Below are 21,208 nucleotides of genomic sequence, written 5' to 3'. Positions count from 1 at the left end.
TGAGCATCTCATTTTTCAAGCCGCGACAGATCCGGTGATGAAAGAAAAAAAAAAAAAATCTCACCCTTCTGATTCACTCAATTTTGTTCTTGAGATTTAACTGAAGCACATCCGGACTTCACACAATCCTAACACCACTATTTTATCATGGGTAAAGAAGTTGTGTTGGATATTGCTCCCAAATGTATTGATGGGTTGGAATTTTCTGCACTTTCAGCCAAGGATATCGTTGCCCAATCAGAAGTCGAGATACAGACGAGAGACTTGTATGATTTGGACAAAGGAAGAGTGCCGAAGGAAGGTGGAGCTTTGGATACGCATATGGGTATCTCGTCAAATTCATCAGAATGTGCTACATGTCATGGAAATCTTGCATCGTGTAATGGCCATTTTGGACACATCAGGCTCGCATTGCCAGTGTTTCATGTGGGATACTTCAAAGCTGTTATATCAGTTTTACAGTGCGTTTGCAAAAGTTGTGGTGCCATATTACTCGATCCACAAGCGAAACGCCAGTTTTTATCAGAATTAAGACGACCCAATATTGACAATTTGAAAAGGATGAAAATTTTAAAGAAAATCAATGATCAATGTAAGAAGCAACGACGCTGTTTAAAGTGTAACCATGTAAATGGTGTTGTCAAGAAAGCAGCCAGTGGTGCTGGGCCAGCATCGTTGAAAATTGTTCACGATACTTTTAGATGGATTGGTAAGAAGGATACACCGGAAAAGACAGTTTGGGATGAGGATTTGGACTTGGTGTTTAAACGAAACCCAGATTTGGAGAAGTTTGCCAAAAGAATTCAGGAGGATTTCAATCCATTAAAGACTTTGAATTTGTTTAAACAGATCATCCCCGAAGACTGTGAGTTGCTTGGAATGGATGCATCTAAAGGTGGTAGACCGGAAATGTATATTTGGCGATACCTACCGGCTCCACCAGTCTGTATTAGACCTTCAGTGATGATGGATGCACAATCAAATGAAGATGATCTTACAGTCAAGCTTACTGAAATTGTTTGGACATCATCAATGATCAAAGCAGGAATTGCCAAGGGAATTTCTATAAACAATTTGATGGAGCAGTGGGACTACTTGCAACTTTCCGTAGCGATGTACATCAATTCCGACACTGCAAATCCTGCTTTAATGTCAGGTGGTGGTGGTGGTGGTGGGTCGAAATCTGCTAAGCCAATACGTGGGTTCTGTCAGAGATTGAAAGGTAAACAAGGTCGTTTTAGAGGAAACTTGTCAGGTAAGAGAGTCGATTTTTCCGGAAGAACTGTCATTTCACCTGACCCTAACTTGAAAATCGATGAAGTTGCAGTTCCTGATAGGGTGGCTAAGGTGTTGACATATCCTGAAAAATGTACAAGATACAACAAGAAAAAATTACAAGGATTGATTATAAATGGGCCAGATGTACATCCGGGTGCAAATTACGTGATGAAACAAAATGAAGCCGGGAAGAGAAATTTGAGATTTGGAGATCGTATTAAGTTGGCAAAATCTTTGCAAATTGGTGACGTTGTTGAACGTCATATTGAAGATGGAGATGTTGTATTGTTTAACCGTCAGCCTTCGTTGCATAGGCTATCCATTTTGGCGCATTATGCCAAGATACGTCCATGGAGAACATTTAGATTGAATGAATGTGTGTGTACTCCCTACAATGCCGATTTCGATGGTGATGAAATGAACTTGCATGTCCCTCAAACTGAAGAGGCCAGAGCAGAGGCAATAAACTTGATGGGAGTTAAGAATAATTTATTGACACCTAAGTCTGGTGAGCCAATCATTGCCGCTACTCAAGATTTCATCACCGGATCGTATTTGATTTCGCATAAGGACTCCTTTTTCGACCGCGCTTCATTAGTCCAGCTATTAAGTATGATGTCAGATGCTGATATACAGTTTGACATCCCACCTCCAACAATTATGAAACCAGTTATGCTTTGGACGGGTAAGCAAGTGTTTTCACTATTGATAAAACCAAATAGGCAAAGTAAAGTGGTCATCAATTTGAATGCCAAAAACAAGACCTTCCATCCACCTGCTAAAGGATTGCCTAGTGAGATGTCGCCAAACGATGGATTTGTTATCATTAGGGGCTCACAAATTCTCAGTGGGTTAATGGACAAGTCCACTTTGGGTGATGGTAAAAAACACTCTGTCTTTTACACTATCCTTCGAGACTATGGGCCACAAGAAGCGGCAGCTGCAATGAATAGAATGGCAAAATTATGTGCTAGATTTTTAGGTAATCGTGGGTTTTCCATCGGTATTAATGATGTGACACCAGCATATGAATTGAAACAAAAGAAGGAGTTAATGGTTGAACAAGCATATCTTAAATGTGATCAATTGATTGATTTGTACAATAGAGGCAAGTTGGAAACTCAACCAGGTTGTAATGAGGAACAGACTTTGGAAGCGAAGATTGGAGGGTTATTATCCAAGGTTAGAGAAGAAGTGGGTGATGTTTGTATTCGTGAGTTGGATTCATTGAATGCTCCCTTGATTATGGCTACTTGTGGTTCCAAAGGTTCGACTTTGAATGTGTCGCAAATGGTGGCGGTTGTTGGACAACAAATTATCTCTGGTCATCGTGTTCCCGATGGTTTTCAGGATCGTTCATTGCCTCATTTTACCAAGAATTCGAAAACGCCGCAATCTAAAGGTTTCGTTAGAAATTCATTCTTTAGTGGATTATCCCCACCAGAATTCTTGTTCCATGCTATTTCAGGAAGAGAAGGTTTGGTTGATACTGCTGTCAAGACTGCCGAGACTGGTTACATGTCACGTCGTTTGATGAAGTCCCTTGAAGATCTTTCTTCACAATACGACAATACTGTACGTAACTCATCCAATGGTATTGTCCAGTTTACTTATGGTGGAGACGGATTGGATCCTTATGATATGGAAGGTGATGCCAAACCCGTGAATTTCGTGAGACAATGGGACCACGCATACAATGTGACATATAACGCCAACGATAAGTCATTGTTGCCTTATGAAATAAATGAATTAGCTGACAAGACTTTGAAGCCCCTTGTTGATAAGCTTGTTGTTGTTGGCAATGAAAAGCAAAGCGAAGATGAACTAGTAGATCAAAAAGATGCCGAGAGGGCGTTTTATGAATCAGTTAGAGAGTTTTTGCGAGACAAGGCTGAAACTCTTGCTAGGATAAGGGAGAGCAGAGGTTTACAAGCACTCTACACGAGAGTGAGTGAAGATGACATTCAACTAGACGAAGATGAGGCTAAGCTCAACACAGTGAGCCAATTGTTGAAAATATCACACAAGGCTGTCAAGGAATTTATGAAGCAATGTTTGTACAAATATTCAAGGGCAAAAGTGGAACCAGGAACTGCCGTTGGTGCTATAGGAGCCCAATCAATTGGTGAACCGGGTACACAAATGACTTTGAAAACTTTCCATTTTGCTGGTGTGGCATCGATGAATGTCACTTTGGGTGTGCCTCGTATTAAAGAAATCATCAATGCGTCCAAAACAATCTCGACACCGATTATCAATGCTGTTTTGGTCAATGACGATGACGAAATTGCTGCTCGTGTAGCAAAGGGAAGAATTGAAAAGACGTTATTGAAGGATGTTGCTTTTTTCATTGAGGATGTTTATAAGGACAATATGGCTTACTTGGCTATCAAATTGGACTTGGAGACTATTGACAAGTTGCAATTGGAGTTGAACATTGAAAACATTGCTCAGGCCATCTGTAAGGCTCCTAAGTTAAAGATTGCTGCATCTGATGTGATCATCACTGGTAAGAATAGAATCAATGTTTTGTGTAATATCAGTGATTCAAAGTCCGAGAGCTTGAAGTCTGGGGATCCACTGAATGGCCTTTTCTTCAGAATGCAGACTTTAAAGAGAGTTTTGCCTGACATTTGCATCAAGGGGTTGCCAAACATCTTCCGTGCCGTCATCAACATCAAAGACGATGGTAAGAAGGAATTGCTTGTTGAAGGGTATGGATTGAAAGATGTAATGAACACTGAAGGTATAGTTGGCACAAAAACTACTACGAATCATGTCCTTGAAGTGAATGAAATATTGGGTATTGAAGCTGCTAGAGGTTCCATCATTAGGGAAATTGATTACACAATGAGTAATCACGGTATGAGTGTTGATCCTCGTCATATTCAGCTATTGGGTGACGTTATGACATACAAAGGTGAAGTCTTGGGTATTACTAGATTTGGTCTTAGTAAAATGCGTGACTCTGTTTTGCAATTGGCGTCGTTTGAAAAGACCACGGATCATTTGTTTGATGCAGCATTTTTCATGAAGAAGGACAAGATCGAGGGTGTTTCTGAATGTATTATATTAGGTCAAACAATGAGCGTTGGTACTGGAGCATTTAAGTTGGTTAAAACGTCCAATTATGATGATAAGGTATTAAAGAGGAAAAATACATTGTTTGAGTCTTGCTGTGAAGTAAGTACAGCTGCTTAGTGTATATATTTTAATAAATTACAAAAATTGTGATATTTCCAGATCCTTTTTCAATACCGACACCACCTCTTCTTCGCTAACGTTTAACAAAACCATTCTTCTCCTATCACTCGACAAGTTTTGTTGATTGACTATCCCTGCTTCTACTAAACCATTTAAAATGTATTCAAAGTGGTGGACTCTTATATTGACTTGTACCTTGTCGCCAATTTTATCTGTGTATAACAAACCAAGCATTGAAGAGTCTGTCATGAAAGGATTAGAAGATGTATACATTCCCATTGAGATCTTCATTTCGTCAATGATATCACCCATGGCATTCTCAGCCAATCCGCTTCGCCTCATTCTTTTTAAAAGTGCCGCAAGGAAAAGCTTGGCCGCAAATGGCAACGTGTTGAGGTACTTTGCTAGTGGTGAGTTGACACTTTCGCTGATAGCTTGTGCTATATGAGATATCAATACCTGACAAGAGCCTTCATTTTCATCATTGCTTTCCAAATATTGCTTTTCGGCAATTTCAACAGCTCTACGACAGATTGTCAATGCACGTCTAGCGTCCCCACTAACACTGGCGACTTTTCGAGATGCAAATCCAATTGCATCAGAACTTATTTCCACCTTGTGTCGACTGCTCTTTGTCAACATGTCTAGTCTGTGCTGAATAATAGCTCCAAGTTGCTGGTATGTGTAACCTTTGAACTGAATTCTTCGTAACCCCATTCTCGATGAAATCTTGTTTGCAAGAACTCTTTCTGGTAAATCCATAGTATTTGCAACGGCTATAACAATCAACTTTGAAGTGGCGTATGTTGGCCAATTGAAGAAGTTGTACATCACATTTTGCTTCTTTTGAGCTATTTGGTCCAATTCATCCATCATCACCACCAACGGCTTCCTTTTATCATCATTTCTTTTAAAATATTCTTCCAACAAGATAGCTGCGTTTGCGTCAACCACTCGATCACCACCAGTTATATGCTCCCATAACATACTATAAGCAACAGTTGGTGCAAGCAATTTTAATCCATTAATTTCAAGAAAATTAAATGGTTTGACATATCCTTCTTTTGTTAGTTCTTTCATTTGCTCAATGACATCTTTTATGGTTGCCGTTTTCCCCATTCCTGGCACACCACTTACGTAAATACAACAACCTGTTTCTTCGTTTATTGCACTTTCCAAACTGGCGTAAATCATCAGAAACTCATCTTCTCTACCAGGAAGCGCATTCAACCTTTGAGATGTGTGTAGTTTTTGCTTGACTTCCCTAAATGCTTCCGAAGTTGGATCTAGTGTTTCTCCTGATAGTTTCTTAGACGGAGATGTAAATGATGGTAATGGGGCTTGATCTTGGAAAACTCTAATTTTCTTACGAGGAGTAACTACTGAGTAGATACTCTCAATTTCTGAATCATTTGAGCGGGACAATTTAGTCGGCGACAGTGATTTGCTTGGTGACAGATATACAATTCTTTTCTTTCCGCGGGTTGGTGTGGCTATTTCAGTACGCTTTGGCTTTTTAGAGGGCACCTCTTCTTCCTCTTCAGATTCATCAAAACTTTCACTGTCATCATCACTATCTACAGCAAAGTCCGAACTCTCAGAGTCGTCAGAAGAGTCTTTTGCTTGGGCCTTAGCTTGGACTTTAGTTTGATTTTGGTCACTTTTAGTAACCGTTCGCTTTGCCCCGGTTCTCCTATCCTTCTCCAACAGACCTTGGTTAAACACAATCTTCTTTAGTGTATTTTGAAACAGCTCAGCGCCTTGAGAAAACTGTAGCATAAGCTCATCGTAATCGAATGTTTTTGAAAACTTGTCCTTCTCGTTTGTTACCCTACGGCACATGAACCGTTTTCCTGATGCCGTTTGACCTCTTTTAAATTCGTTCTCAGATACAACTTGAACATGTTCGCCTATTTGGTCAAGTTTGATTTCGTCATGATATGGAGTTAACAATATCTCATCATCGACAATCTCAATATCTGCAGGAATGGTATCAAGTTCTTCTCTTTCACTGAACCAAATGACAAAAATCTCCACAAAGTCGTTAATACCAAACCGTATATCTTTAATCAACGCTATGTTGGTCTCACCGTCAGCAGTGACCAAAATTGTGTCTCCTGGTTTCACTTGGAATTGATCAGTTTTACGTCTCAAGATGAGAGTATCTGAAGACGATTTCGTTGAGTTAGATCTTCGGTTGGTTCTCCTTGAGTGAGGGCGCAGAGCAGAATTGCCTTCATTGTCAATTTCAGAACTAAATACAAGCTCCCAATCCTTGTGTTTCGGTGGCATTGGTAACCGGAGTTGAAGGATATACACAGGTGGGTTTCTTTTGCGCGGCGTCGATCAAAAATGATATACATGAACTATATGCAGGTTACTCACAGACGCTTCGATATCCGAAGCACAGAGAGTTGATGAGATACGTTTTATACTATTGTCCTATTGAGACGCTGTAGAAATGTGTTAATGCATGAGTCTTCCTACAATATCTAAATGGTGTCTAATGTTATAAACACTTTGTAATATAAGTATTAACTCATTATAGTAAGTAGTCGTTAGATCATTCATCTATAGAATCATTGTCAATCTGGGACTGAGCAGCTATATTTATATTCCCAAACCTACGTAACACCACATGTTGCTATGTGTTACGTATTGCACTCTGATAGTACCATTAGTTATAGTTCTTGGTATCACTCCATTGACATCTTTCTCATATCAGTAATCAGACTATATGGAGTCTCGCCATTTGTCATCTCACTATGCAAACAGTCTCATTGAATCTGTAATACCATCATTTATTATAGCCCTTGAATAAGGCTGCAGCATCATCACCTCACGACACTCTTCACTTAAAGATAAGTATTGGTTCTCCAACGTTAACAATCTCCTCTAAATTCAACTTTAAATCAAATGCTTTCGATAAGATTATCTTGAATATCTTTTGTACGTTGATTGAATGACTGGTTGAACAGAAAATGACTGGAGCCTTCATTGCAGCTCCAAACTTTTTAGCTTGTTGTGTTATTTCAATTTGGTCCTGAAATGATAAATCTATAAACTGGTCATACTTGGTGCCAATGAGGAATGGGATTGCTGTTTTGTTGAACCCTCTCACTTGTCGATACCACTCTTTAATGGAATTGAGGGTGGATTTTCTAGTCAAATCAAACATAAACAAGATTGCAACCGCATCATTTGAAACTAGCGGTAGCATATTGATAAATTCTTTCTGTCCTCCAAGATCCCATATCGAAAACATGATGGTTATGTTTCTTATTTGTATTCGTTTATCCATGAAGTTGACGCCAAGTGTTTGTATATAGTCTTCGTCAAAGGATCCTTCAACATATTTAACCATTAATGACGTTTTACCTATTTGGGAGTCGCCTATCAACCCTATCTTCAAAGCAACTCTGTGTTTTGTTAGTATATGTGATTGTGATTGATTGCAAAAAAAAGGGTAAACATACTGATTGTTTTGGTCTTGATCCTGATCCATTGGAGGTTACTGACTGGTTGAGGTGCAATGGGGGAGATATATTAGTGTCTGATGTTCAGGTATGATGAGTACTTCTGTGGGAATGATTGTGATGGAAACTTGTTGTTGCAAATCAGCTCTTGAAGCTCGTTAGATGTCACGTTGATCGCTGTCTCCATATCTAAATCAAGATGTTTACCTTTTGAGTATGTCGCACGACACCAAGAAGGGTTGAGCCCTAATCAAAATTAAGGCACGTGCGGAGTTGAGAAAAGGAGCTCCCATAATATCACACACATTAGTTTCGGTAGCGCAGAAAAAAGTGATGTCTCGCCCATACTAAATGATTGTACTGTTATATTAGATAATTGATTACATAATACAATGATGCTACCTTATGTAATAACATATGTTTCCCTCACACTGTGCGAAGCAAAAAAAAAAATTTTAATACAGGCTCTTTAATAAATTTTTCAAAGTTTTCTTCCCTTTCTTTTATCTTACAACAACTGAAGGCATATATCAATAACATGGCAGTAGGTAAAAATAAGAGACTTTCTAAAGGAAAGAAGGGATTGAAGAAGAAGGTCGTAGACCCATTCACCAGAAAAGATTGGTTTGATATCAAGGCCCCAACCACTTTTGAAAACAGAAATGTTGGTAAGACTTTAATCAACAGATCCACTGGTTTGAAGAACGCTGCAGATGGATTGAAGGGAAGAGTTTTCGAAGTCTGTTTAGCCGACTTACAAGGTTCAGAAGACCACTCTTACAGAAAGATCAAGTTGAGAGTTGATGAAGTTCAAGGTAAAAACTTGTTGACCAACTTCCACGGTTTGGACTTTACCTCAGATAAAATAAGATCATTGGTTAGAAAATGGCAATCATTGGTTGAAGCCAACGTCACTGTCAAGACTGCTGATGACTATGTTTTGAGAGTATTTGCCATTGCTTTCACCAAGAGACAACCAAACCAAATCAAAAAGACTACTTATGCTCAATCATCTAAATTGAGAGAAATCAGAAAGAAGATGACTGAAATTATGCAAAGAGAAGTTTCCAACTGTACTTTGGCTCAATTAACCTCAAAATTGATTCCAGAAGTTATTGGTCGTGAAATTGAAAAATCTACTCAAACCATCTTCCCATTGCAAAATGTTCACATTAGAAAGGTCAAGTTGTTGAAACAACCAAAATTCGATTTGGGTTCATTGTTGGCTTTACACGGTGAAGGTTCAACTGAAGAAAAGGGTAAGAAGGTTGCAGGTGGTTTCAAGGATGTTGTTTTGGAATCCGTTTAAGGGGAAGACATTGAGCATCTTTTTATTATATTTCATAATTTGTAACTACCAATAATAAATAAATACATATACGAGAGGATTTTTAAGTTAGAGATTGTAGAGATGTAGTGAAGTGATTCGATCAAGTTTACTTATTCAATCAGTGTCGCATTCTCCAATGTCGTGTGTAGTACGTTTACGACATATAATAATAATGACGTTTTTAAAATAGCAATAATCGGACAAATGACACAAACACGAGCAACAAAAAACAAGGCGTAGCCTTACCAAAGAAATGTTACACTCAAAACTTTGCTCAACTGGTGGTAGACTCTATCTAACTCATATGTATACAAGCTTCCCTACTAAGAATACATTTATCTTGTTTCAATTGGTAAACACATTAGTAATGATAAACTGATTACTCTCTCCCGAGTGCATTAAAGCAAATAAATAAAAATCTGATCACAAAAAGCCGGAAACAAAGGAATTTTTAATTTTACAATTTCATCCAATTTCATCCACTTCTTCTTCTTCTTCTTCATATTCCAATTTCAGGAGTAACAAAAAAAAAAAAAGAACAGAGAAGAATAACCCTTTTTCTTCATTCAATTCCAACGTTAACGACTTGGAGAAAAAAAGAAAGCCTACATCTTGAGAAGTTACCTTTTCTTTACACTTGGGATCTATTAATCAATTAACTACAGATTCATTATGATCCAAAGTTCAGTATGTATTAGCACACATCTCACTTGCTATGATAACAGAGCAATGTTGAAACATGAGATGGGCAACACAATCGCAACGAAGCCCCCCCTCTCTCATACCATTGAATACCTACTAACTTGTAACTAGGATCGTAAGGACCCTGAAAAGAATGGTGAGCCAGCGTTTGCTGGTGAAGGTGAAGGAACATCGAAAGACCAATTTGAACAACAAAAGAAAAACATTGAGAAGAGCGGCCACCCTGGACAAGATTCAAAGCACTCAAAGGAGAAGAAGGACGATAGTTACTCGGAGAAACAGCGTCATCCCGGCTTTGGTGGTAACAAGCATGACCTTGAAGAGTACAATAGAAAAGTTCAGTCTGGTGCACAACAACAGTCTAAACCAACAACTGAGCCAAAGCCCACTCCATCAAATCATCCCCACGAAAAGGTCCACATAAGGGATCAATTGACATTCTCATGGCAAAAAGTCGGTGGTTGGGATGCTGATGAAGGCAGTGATAAGAAAAGGTTGTTGAAAACTGGAAAACTAGTCGAGGGTTATATTATTGACCATTTTTATGGTGATTGGTATTGGAATACGTCCCTTATGCTTGGAACATGTCTTTTTGCTTGGTTGGTTGCCAGATTGGGAGGAGGAATTTTATCCTTGGGACTTGTTTTGCTCTTTACCAACTCAGTTTACCGGACAGAGTTTAGAAGATTCAATCGTAATATCAGGGATGATATGCAAAGAGTGAAAGCTGATAACAGATTGGTCAATCAATTGGAAAGTATGGAATGGATGAATTCGTTTTTGGACAAGTTTTGGGTTATTTACATGCCTGCCTTGTCCGAGCAAGTCATGTTTCAGGCTAACGAAATTTTGAAAGATCAAGCACCTGGTTTTGGTATTGAAAAGTTGTCATTGGATGAATTCACATTGGGTTCAAAAGCACCTCGTGTTGATTCAATAAAGTCATATCCACAAACACGCCACGATACTATTGAGATGGATTGGGCATTCTCGTTTGCTCCCAATGATACCGATGACATGACCAAAAATGAAATCAAGAGAAAGATTGATCCAAAAGTTGCATTAGGTGTCACTGTTGGTAAAGCGTTTATTTCGAAATCGTTGCCAATTTTGGTTGAAGATATGACATTTACTGGAAGAATGAAGGTCAAATTGAAGTTATCATTGAACTTCCCACATGTCAAGATTGTTTCTATTCAGTTTTTAGAACCACCAAATATTGATTATGTTTTGAAACCAATTGGTGGAGATACCTTGGGTCTTGATATCATGTCGTTTATTCCAGGGTTGTCTAAATTCGTGAATGGTATCATCCACTCGACTTTGAGACCTATGCTTTATGCTCCAAACTCTCTTGATATCAATGTCGAAGAGCTCTTGGAGGGTCAATCAAATGATTCTATTGGTGTTATTGCGGTGTATATCAAGTCATGCAAGAATTTGAAAACAGGACAAACTACAAAGCCAAACAGTATTAATCCATATGTTCAGATCAAAGTGTCCAACAATGGCGATATTGATGAGAGAACCAAGGCCAAGAAGCAGGTTAATGATCCAATATTTTTGGAACACAAGTATATATTGGTGAATCAATTGGAAGGTAATTTCTTCAACTTTAATGTTTTCCACTTGTTGGAGGATCAAGCAGATGATCAATTGATTGGTAACTGTGAATTTCCAATGGGAGAATTTTTGCAAGAGGAAAATCAACTGGGCATTGTCAAAAATATCATGGAAGGTGGAAAAGTTGTTGGTAAATTGGAATTGGATATGAAGTATTTCCCAACAATGCAACCAATGGAACTCGATGATGGTACCAAAGAGGTCATTACTGATTCTGAGGTTGGTATAATGAAGCTCACATTACACGAGGCTAGAGACTTGGATATTTCAAAATCCGTTGTTGGGTTGTTGAACCCATATGCTGAGATATATGTCAACAACGAATTGGTGAAATTGTGTCGTAGGTTGAGACAAACTAATGAGCCATCATGGGAACAATCATTTGAGAGTTTAATCACTCAGCAAACTGAGACATCTGTTCAAGTACTTGTTCGTGATACAGTTGATAACACTATTGTTGCTAATTTGCAAGCCAATTTGCAAGATCTTGTTTTTGAAAGTGGTAGAGGCCAACTGTGGATCACATGCCCTGCTCTTTCTGAAAATTCCCCACCTCCGCAAATCCGTATTAGTGCCAGCTGGAAACCTTTGGCGGTTGATGAAGATACAAGTTCCAAGGTTATCACACCTGCACCTGTGGGTGGTATCAGAATCCACTTGAGAGGAGCAAAGGGATTGAAGAATTTGGAATCGGTTGGATATGTGGACCCATATGTTAGAGTAATTATGAATGGTAAGTTAAGAGGAAAGACTGTTACATTTGCCGAAACAGTCAATCCACAATGGAACACTGTCTACTTTTTACCTGTTCCTAACCCACACCTGCACTATTTGTTAGAGATTATGGATGCTGAACCTGAAGGAAAGGATAGATCTTTGGGAACTGCAGCAATTAATGCTGCCGATTTCTTGAGAAAGAATGCCGAGGGGTATTATCTTGGATATGATGGTGCTGAAGAAATTATTGAGCAACCTGTTTTGTTTGAAGGGGAATCATGTGGGACACTTTTTTACTCGGTTTCCTTTTTCCCGACAATCAATGCTTACTCTTTATCCGAGTTGCGTAATTTGGATGAATATAAAGAGCAAAAGCGTTTGAAGGAACAGCGTGAGGAAGAGCAATACAAGAAAGATGAGGAGACATACAAGAAGAATCCTGGTCAGTATGAATGGATTGAAACTGAAGAGGATGCTATGGCAGAACCACCCAAAATTAAGATTAAATTGGCAGATGCTGTCAAATACAGAGCTGGTGATATGGCGGTACATCTTCTTGGAGGAAAATTCAGCAAGAATGACGTGTATGTACACACTATTTTCGACGAGCACGCGTACCCATCAGGAGTCTCACCAAAGGTTGAAAATAGAAAGATTTCCACAAAATCCACTGGGGAAACTTTCATCAGAGATTTACCCAATTCCAAGTTGATTTTCAGACTTACAAAGAGGGTGGAGGTAACTCATAAGAATGATATTTTAGCTGAAAAGACTTTTGATACGATTGACCTTTACGAAAAGTCATTTAAAAGCCCAATTACACTTCACATTGGACCAAAGGATACTATTGATGTTCAACTTGAATATGTCCCATCGATTGCCAAGTTGGCGCCATTGGATACTATTTTGGATGTTGGAATTTGTAAATTGGAAATCATTGGAGCCAAGAATTTGCCATCAGTTGATTCCAATGGTAAGTCAGATCCATTGTGTATGGTCAAGTTGGATGGTGTTGAGGTTTTCAAGACTGACAAGAAGCGTAGGACTTTGGATCCACTTTGGAATGAAGCAGTTGATTTCCCTATGATTTCTAGATCGAGACAAGTTTTAATTCTTGAGGTCTATGATTGGGATCTCACGCATGATTTGGAATTGTTGGGTATGGCAAACCTTGATTTGTCCAATATTCCTGCGTTGACTACTACACCATTCACAGTCAACTTGGACACTCAAGGAACACTTGATTTGAGAGCCACATTCTTCCCCGAGTATGTTAGACCACCTGTTGAATCGAAGGAGGCAATTCCTGTTGATCTTAGTTTGGTTCATCAAACTTCAATGAAAGCAGTTGGTAATGTCGCTGATTTTGCAACTGGGGCTGTTGGTACAGGTCTCGGTGCTGGTGCTGATGCCATCGGTAAGGGAGATAGATTCTTGAAAGGATTCAGAGGAAAGAGGAAATCAAAGAAGGATAGTGACCTGGCTAGTAGGACTGATGACGTTGGATCTATTACTACATCTCAAACCAGAGGAAGTGAACGAAGTGGAATCAAGAGTGATAAATCACAAAAGCAAGACGATGGTGGCGAAGAGGACATTCCAGAGGAAGAAAAAGAGTTTAGAGAAGCTCAAGACGCAGAGATTTCAAGTATTACTGCTGCTCCAAACATTCGTGAAGAGCCATTACCTCCTCCACAAAAACCTGTTCTTGGACATAAGCGAAATGTTAGTAGTGCAACTGAAGCATCTAGCTTTGCTGCTAGTATCAATGGTGAAGGTGCAATTCCTGGTAGACTTACAATTGTGGAGGCCAAGGGTTACACGAATCCAACTTTAGATGTCAAGGTTGAGTTGAAGACTTCGACCAAAGAGAAGACATTGTTGAAAACTAGAGGTGCTAAACTTGACAAGAGTACAAATTCATATAAATGGAGTGAGAGTGTGCCATTCAAGTCAGCTCCTACAGGGCAGTTGATTCTTAATGTAAGACAACCACATACTTTTGGAAAGAGCGAAACTGTGGCTGAGGCTGTTGTTAATTTGGATCATTACATCAATGTCAATGAGAATATATCAATACCTACGGGTCACGGTGAGCTTATCATAAACTTGAAGTACTTTACCTAGTGGTGTATAATAAATAGTTTGATTTTATTTAGTAGATTTGTAATTGACTGTGTGTGATTATTTTTGCGGAAAATTGGTGCCAATTCTCATACAAAAATTAAAGTATTATAAGAGTAGTAACTCATGTCGAAGATTAAGTTACAAGACCTTCGCATCTGAGTGAGTTAGTGTAAACCTGCCGTTAGTTAAGCTTTCATGATCGTAATCATCCATCGTAGTGTATTGCCTACAGCATACTGAATGCTACTCGACACTCTATAGACTAACGGCACTAGCATTACTTGGATGAGCTCCCCTCCCCTGGTTAGTCTCCCACGTGCTGGTGATTATTTGTCACCCAGCCAACCTTGCCCTACCTCAGCAAGGTCTCTCCACAAATGGTTACAAGATCATCTTAGGGCTTAGCCCTAATTTATAAACACAATTTTATTACACAAAGTATGATTTTTTTCCTCTGCCAAACAGCGCGCACGATCGCGAGTCCCACACGCCACCCTCGCCCGAAAGAATATTTTTTCGCCCAACGTTTGAGCGTCAGTGCGACTGGTTTGCCTCCTCCCACACGATCCCTGTTTTACACAGATTTTTTTTTTTTCTTTTTTCTTCACCAAGAGTGTAATCTCAGAGAGAGAGGAAAAAAAAAAAAATTTTAGAATATTCACCATAGTGTTTCCCAATATCATACATTCATCAAGATCAAAAATGAGTTCAGCAGTATGTAAAGCAAGCAGTATATGGAAGAACTGGAGAGTTTGAAGAGTACAATCGGGAGGAATGGCTATGGATAGGTCACCACAGCCGTGAGAGAAGTAGTTGTCACATCCATGTGATTGATATGTTTCACTGAATGGCCATGGGTTTATGGATTGGCAAACTGCCGTGTGCCAGAGAGGCTATTACATATAACATCCTCTCCAGAACAGTCTCCAAATCCTATAATCAAAGTTGTAATACTAACATTTTTTCAATTTAGGCACCAAAGTGGTATCAATCTCAAGACGCTGCCGTCCCAAAGCAAACCAGAAAGACTTCTCGTCCACAAAAATTGCGTGCCTCATTAGTTCCAGGTACCGTTTTAATCTTGTTGGCCGGAAGATTCAGAGGAAAGAGAGTTGTATACTTGAAGAACTTGGAAGATAACACCTTATTGGTTTCAGGTCCATTCAAGGTCAACGGTGTTCCATTGAGAAGAGTCAATGCTAGATACGTCATTGCCACTTCTACCAAGGTAAACGTTGAAGGTGTTGATGTATCCAAATTCAACGTTGAATACTTTGCTAGAGAACAAAAACCAAAATCCAAGAAATCCGAAGCTGAATTCTTTGAAGAAGCTCCAGCCAAGAAGGAAATCAAATCAGAAAGAGTTGCTGACCAAAAGTCTGTTGACGCTGCTTTGTTGTCAGAAATCAAGAAGACCCCATTGTTGAAACAATACTTGGCTGCTTCTTTCTCATTAAAGAACGGTGACAGACCACACTTGTTGAAATTTTAAATTTTACTTACACGGGGTTTTTATATGATGTTAGGGTATCATGGTCTGTGTATGTTTTCTCAGAGATGAAGAAATGTATAGAAGGCTATATTTGGAAATACTGTATTTTAGTTACAAAATATATCCAATAAACGGATTCATTTAATGTAAAGAAATCTTTGTAGAGTTGTGGATGTAGTTGATGGGGTTAAGTTGGCGGGAAACGTGTGTTAGTCAGGGCCCACGTGAATGCTGGCTAAACTAGCGAGAGATTCTATAAATTTCCATCCACCTGAAAAAAAATTACAAGGCATCGCAGAAAAACTCACCCCATCGCAAAGAATAAAGTTCTTTTGATAGCCAACCATGTCACAATTAACACCTATTGCTACTTATAACTTGGCTCTTAAGCCATTCCAGGCACTCCCAGCCATTGAAGAGGATTTTCCAGTAACCATTAGACTTACATTGGCTTCTTTGGATCCGGAGGCCGAGGATGATAAAGCGGAACCTTCCACCTTGAGAATATTGAAGAAGACCGCTTTTGGTGTCTACGATGATAGTGAGGATGACGAGGATGACGAGGATGAAGAGGATGAAGAGGATGAGTTAGATGACGAAGAGGTCGCTAAGAAGGCTAACGGTTCGAAAGATGATATCGAAGAGGATGATGAAGAGGAAGAAAAAGAAGAAGATGATGATGAGGAAGTTGACGAAGATGACGAAGAAGACGATGACGACTTGGACGATGACGTCTCCGAGTTCGTCGTTTGTACCTTGTCTCCTCAACACCAATACCAACAAACTCTTGATCTCACAATCACTCCAGACGAAGAGGTATTCTTTGTTGTCACTGGTTCTTACCCAATTCACTTAACTGGTAACTACATTGAACACCCAGCTGATGAAAGTGATGACGAGGATGAAGAGTACGGTGAGTACGATGATGAGTACGATTTATCTCCTGATGAAGATGAAATCATCCACGGAATTGACTTTAACGAAGACTACGATGAAGAAGAAGATGATGATGAAGAGTCAGCAGAGCCAGGTAAAATTCAAGAGATATTAGATGCTGAAGAAGCTGAATCCAACGGAGATGCAAACAAGAAAAGAGCCTTGCCTCAAGAAGAATCCAAAAAGTCTAAAAAGGCAAAAAAGAATGCTGCAAAGAAGGAAGAAAAGAAGTCTGTTCAATTTTCTGAAGAATTAGAACAAGGTCCTACTGGATCCACCTTGGCCAAAGAAAAGAAGGAGAAAAAGAGTGCAGAATCAGACAAAGCTTCCAAAAAGTACCCTACAAAGACATTATTAGGAGGTGTTATTACTGAGGACAGAAAAATTGGTTCAGGCCCAACTGCAAAGTCTGGAAACAAGGTCGGTATTAGATACATTGGTAAATTAAAGAATGGTAAAGTATTTGACAAAAACACATCTGGTAAGCCATTCAGTTTCAAATTAGGTAAAGGCGAATGTATCAAAGGATTTGACCTTGGAGTCACTGGAATGAGTGTTGGTGGTGAGAGAAGGGTCGTTATTCCTGCTAAAATGGGTTACGGATCTCAAGCCTTGCCAGGTATCCCAGCCAACTCTGAGTTGACTTTTGATATTAAATTGGTTTCTTTGAAATAGATTAGAGTAACTATAATTGACGATTAAATCTAAATTTGTTATGTTGAAGAAAATTATTCTTCTCTCTCTTTCTTTCTCTATAGTCGGTGGAGTTTTAAAGTTTATTCCCCGTATTGCTATATTATATTTGCTACAAACCATTTGCTAGTTAGATTACGCGTTCCCCTCAGTGGTAGCCTCGTTTAATCGACCTATACGAGTAACAACATCGTCATAAAATAAAATCCCCTCCCCAATAGAGAGCCAAAAGAGTCCAAGATCACTGGTAAACCAACCACGGGCTTCGGCATTCAGACAGAACTAAAGACACCTGCATCAGTTTCTTGCATCCACAAAGAATTTCCATTCCAGACCACTTAAACGACAAGACACGTTACGCAGTGAAAAATTAAAAAAATATAAATAAAAAATACACCTTCCAAAGAAAGAAAAAAAAGTTCTTCATTTTGTTGGGAAGAGGTATCTTATACAAGTGTGAACAAAAGGCAAGGACCATGCTTAATTTTCTACAACAGGTCACTGGAGACTTGGCAAAGACAGCGGCCCATAAACCTATACATTTCATAGTTGTACCGGCTTTGTTAGCATCAATTGCTTACTTGTCGGTAATTGATGATTACGTTCCTGACTTGTCCTCGATAACGAACGAAAATGGACTCAGCTATTACCATGCTGCAGGACCAGGACTGAAGTTGAACGACTGGATACCTGTGTCGCCAGACGAGATGGAAAATTACCAGAGTGCAAATCACCTAACTTTGGTGCCATTAAGATTCAGAAGATTTCACGACTCGATTCCAAGAGTACCAGGCTCCATAGTAATTAGTGGGAATGAGCAAGCACTTTTGGTGGATTCAAGCACAGTGGAAAGCACATTACAGGATATCAGCAGAATTGACAACGACGGTATACAGTGGAAAGTCAGGAATGATCACAAAATCGCCAGATTTTATGACAGCTTAAAGTACTTGATATTTAAGGTGCAAGAATCGATCAAAAATGCAGACAGATTTGATGTTGTATTGATCTTTGTGGCTTACTTGGCGATGTGGTACACTTTGTTAAAAGTGTTTTATGACATGAGACAACTTGGTTCGAAATTTTGGTTAGCTTTCTCAGCAGTGGTGTCATCGACATTTGCATTCTTATTTGCGTTGGTGGTTTCAAACAAGGTTCTTCAAGCAAGGGTATCATTTTTGAGTCTTTCAGAAGGTGTTCCTTTCCTTGTTGCGATTATTGGATTCAAGCACAAGGTTTCTATTGCAGGATTGATTCTGAAGTCGTCGACTATATCTCCAGACGATGTCCCAGACATTGTTTCTAAAGCTGTTTCATCACATACAGTGAGTATGTTGCGCGACCATGTAGTCGTTATCGGAGCAATGCTTGCATGTGCTGCATATGGAAACCATCTTGCTGGATTGAGAAACTTTTGCATCCTTGCTTCGTTGATATTGGCATTTGATTTGATCTTGGTTTACACATTTTATTCTGCAATTTTGGGATTAAAGATTGAAATAAACAGAGCTCGTAGAGCCGATGATTTGAGAGACGCTTTAGAGGAAGACGGAGTTTCGTCATTGGTTGCTGAAAGAGTTGCAGAGCAGTCATCATCCATTGAGTACCCAAATGAAACCAATTTCTTTTCCTCTAAAGATTACTCGATTGTTTCATTTAAAGTTGCAATGAGTTTGGGTTTCGTTGCATTCCATGTGTTTTGGTTAGGAAGCTCGTGGTTGTACAATACTTCCGATGCGGGTATTGATTTTAGCACATTTGGATCGATTTTGGGGGCATCACCAGCTGTGACTGAATCGTTGACGAGTGAAATTTCAATTGGAAAGTTTGGAACTGTGTTGACAATCTTGCCTACAAGATTTTACATGCCCTCGGGATTTGCTGCCCAAGTTGAGGATTTTATCTATATGGTGTTGAGTAAGATAAGTGTTGCTATACAAGACAGATTATTGTCCAAGGTATTGGCCTTTTGTTTTGGAGTGTCCTTGGTTACAAATATCTATTTCCTCAATGCTGCAAGATATCAAGTGAGCGCCACTTACAAGTTACTTGATAAGGAAATGTCTCGTCCAAAAGTGAGTGTATCTGCACCTGAACCAATTGCTGCTAATGTTGAAGAGGAAACTGACAAGGAAGAAGGTACTGATGCTCAATCTACCACTCAGTTGTCACTTGAGGAGTGTGTTAAAGTATTGAAAGAGGGTAACGTCAAAAGCTTGAATAATGAAGAAGTTACTTCGTTGGTAGTTGGAGGTAAGCTTCCTTTATACGCTTTGGAGAAACAATTGGCAAGTAATAAAAGAGCGGTTGTTGTGCGTCGTAAAGCGATTGCCAAATTAGCCAATGCTCCTGTTTTGGAAACTGATCGTTTGCCTTATGTACATTACGACTACGACAGAGTATTTGGAGCATGTTGTGAGAATGTGATTGGCTATATGCCGCTCCCTGTTGGTGTAGCTGGTCCATTGATTATTGATGGTAAGCCATACCATATTCCGATGGCTACAACAGAAGGGTGTCTTGTTGCATCCACTATGCGTGGTTGCAAAGCCATCAATGCTGGTGGTGGTGTAGAGACAGTATTAACAAAAGATGGTATGACGCGTGGTCCATGTGTTCGATTCCCAACACTCTCAAGAGCCGGTTCAGCTAAATTATGGATTGATTCTGAGGAAGGACAGAAGACGATAAAGAAGGCATTTAACTCGACCTCAAGATTTGCTCGTTTGCAACACATTCAAACTTCCTTGGCCGGTTGCTTATTGTTTATACGTTTCAGAACCACTACTGGTGATGCTATGGGAATGAATATGATATCGAAAGGTGTTGAGCATTCTTTGAAGTACATGGTTGAAGAATGCGGCTACGACGATATGGAGATTATTTCGGTTTCAGGAAACTACTGTTCTGATAAGAAACCAGCAGCAATTAACTGGCTTGAAGGTAGAGGTAAATCAATTGTAGCTGCAGCCACTATACCAGCTGATGTTGTCACCAAAGTTTTAAAGTCAGATGTTGATGCATTGGTTGACTTGAATGTAAGTAAGAATTTAGTTGGTTCAGCCATGGCCGGATCTGTTGGAGGATTTAATGCACATGCATCGAATTTGGTTACTGCTGTGTTTTTGGCTTGTGGTCAGGATCCTGCTCAGAATGTCGAAAGTTCCAACTGTATCACATTGATGAACAAGCACAAAGAGACAGGCGATTTGCAAATATCCGTCAGTATGCCATCTATTGAAGTGGGTACAATTGGTGGAGGTACAATTTTGGAACCACAAGGAGCAATGTTGGACTTGTTGGGAGTACGTGGTCCACATCCTACTAATCCAGGTGACAATGCAAGACAATTGGCTAAAATCGTTGCTTCGGCAGTATTGGCAGCTGAGCTTTCTCTTTGCTCGGCGCTTGCAGCTGGCCATTTGGTTCAATCGCACATGCAGCATAATAGAGCGAGTACCTCTGCCACACCTGCTACAGTAACCAAAGGTACAAATGGAAAAGTTAATGAATCAGACTTGAAAAGGTTGAAGGAGGGTTCAGTCACTTGTATAAAGTCTTGATACTAAATAGTAGATATAAAGTTTTTATTTTATTGCATTTATTCACAAATGAGGTTTTGTAGGTGTG

At 39.4% G+C, this 21,208-nt stretch overlaps 8 protein-coding genes across 8 annotated transcripts; 6 read left to right on the top strand and 2 right to left on the bottom strand. All coding sequences in view use genetic code 12, as the record gives it.

Moving 5' to 3' along the window:
* Positions 1-147: 147 nt before the first annotated feature.
* Positions 148-4,479, top strand: I9W82_005671 (DNA-directed RNA polymerase III core subunit; the record flags this gene model as incomplete). The annotated part of the gene is made up of 1 exon (XM_067694873.1): positions 148-4,479. One exon carries the CDS (start codon positions 148-150, stop codon positions 4,477-4,479), a length of 4,332 nt encoding a protein of 1,443 aa, XP_067545823.1.
* An 18-nt stretch (positions 4,480-4,497) lies between these two features.
* On the bottom strand, positions 4,498-6,774 carry ORC1 (origin recognition complex subunit 1; the record flags this gene model as incomplete). Its single annotated transcript, XM_067694872.1, has 1 exon — positions 4,498-6,774. One exon carries the CDS (start codon positions 6,772-6,774, stop codon positions 4,498-4,500), a length of 2,277 nt encoding a protein of 758 aa, XP_067545822.1.
* A 559-nt stretch (positions 6,775-7,333) lies between these two features.
* Positions 7,334-7,987, bottom strand: TEM1 (Ras family GTPase; the record flags this gene model as incomplete). Its single annotated transcript, XM_067694870.1, has 2 exons — positions 7,334-7,901; positions 7,959-7,987. The coding sequence occupies 2 exons, from the start codon at positions 7,985-7,987 to the stop codon at positions 7,334-7,336; spliced, it is 597 nt and encodes a 198-aa protein (XP_067545821.1).
* A 509-nt stretch (positions 7,988-8,496) lies between these two features.
* RPS1 (40S ribosomal protein eS1) lies at positions 8,497-9,267 on the top strand (the record flags this gene model as incomplete). Its single annotated transcript, XM_067694869.1, has 1 exon — positions 8,497-9,267. One exon carries the CDS (start codon positions 8,497-8,499, stop codon positions 9,265-9,267), a length of 771 nt encoding a protein of 256 aa, XP_067545820.1.
* A 693-nt stretch (positions 9,268-9,960) lies between these two features.
* On the top strand, positions 9,961-14,457 carry I9W82_005667 (uncharacterized protein; the record flags this gene model as incomplete). The annotated part of the gene is made up of 2 exons (XM_067694868.1): positions 9,961-9,975; positions 10,111-14,457. 2 exons carry the CDS (start codon positions 9,961-9,963, stop codon positions 14,455-14,457), a joined length of 4,362 nt encoding a protein of 1,453 aa, XP_067545819.1.
* A 702-nt stretch (positions 14,458-15,159) lies between these two features.
* RPL6 (60S ribosomal protein eL6) lies at positions 15,160-15,949 on the top strand (the record flags this gene model as incomplete). Its single annotated transcript, XM_067694867.1, has 2 exons — positions 15,160-15,171; positions 15,431-15,949. The coding sequence occupies 2 exons, from the start codon at positions 15,160-15,162 to the stop codon at positions 15,947-15,949; spliced, it is 531 nt and encodes a 176-aa protein (XP_067545818.1).
* A 345-nt stretch (positions 15,950-16,294) lies between these two features.
* Positions 16,295-17,560, top strand: I9W82_005665 (peptidylprolyl isomerase; the record flags this gene model as incomplete). The annotated part of the gene is made up of 1 exon (XM_067694866.1): positions 16,295-17,560. One exon carries the CDS (start codon positions 16,295-16,297, stop codon positions 17,558-17,560), a length of 1,266 nt encoding a protein of 421 aa, XP_067545817.1.
* A 494-nt stretch (positions 17,561-18,054) lies between these two features.
* Positions 18,055-21,141, top strand: HMG1 (hydroxymethylglutaryl-CoA reductase (NADPH); the record flags this gene model as incomplete). The annotated part of the gene is made up of 1 exon (XM_067694865.1): positions 18,055-21,141. The coding sequence occupies one exon, from the start codon at positions 18,055-18,057 to the stop codon at positions 21,139-21,141; it is 3,087 nt and encodes a 1,028-aa protein (XP_067545816.1).
* Between the last annotated feature and the right edge of the window lie 67 nt (positions 21,142-21,208).

Source organism: Candida metapsilosis, assembly GCF_017655625.1.
Source record: "Candida metapsilosis strain BP57 chromosome Unknown scaffold9, whole genome shotgun sequence".
In the NCBI taxonomy this organism is placed as follows: Eukaryota; Fungi; Ascomycota; class Pichiomycetes; order Serinales; family Debaryomycetaceae; genus Lodderomyces; species Lodderomyces metapsilosis.
Note: the sequence above shows the minus strand (reverse complement) of the source record. Positions and strands in the feature narration are given on the sequence as shown.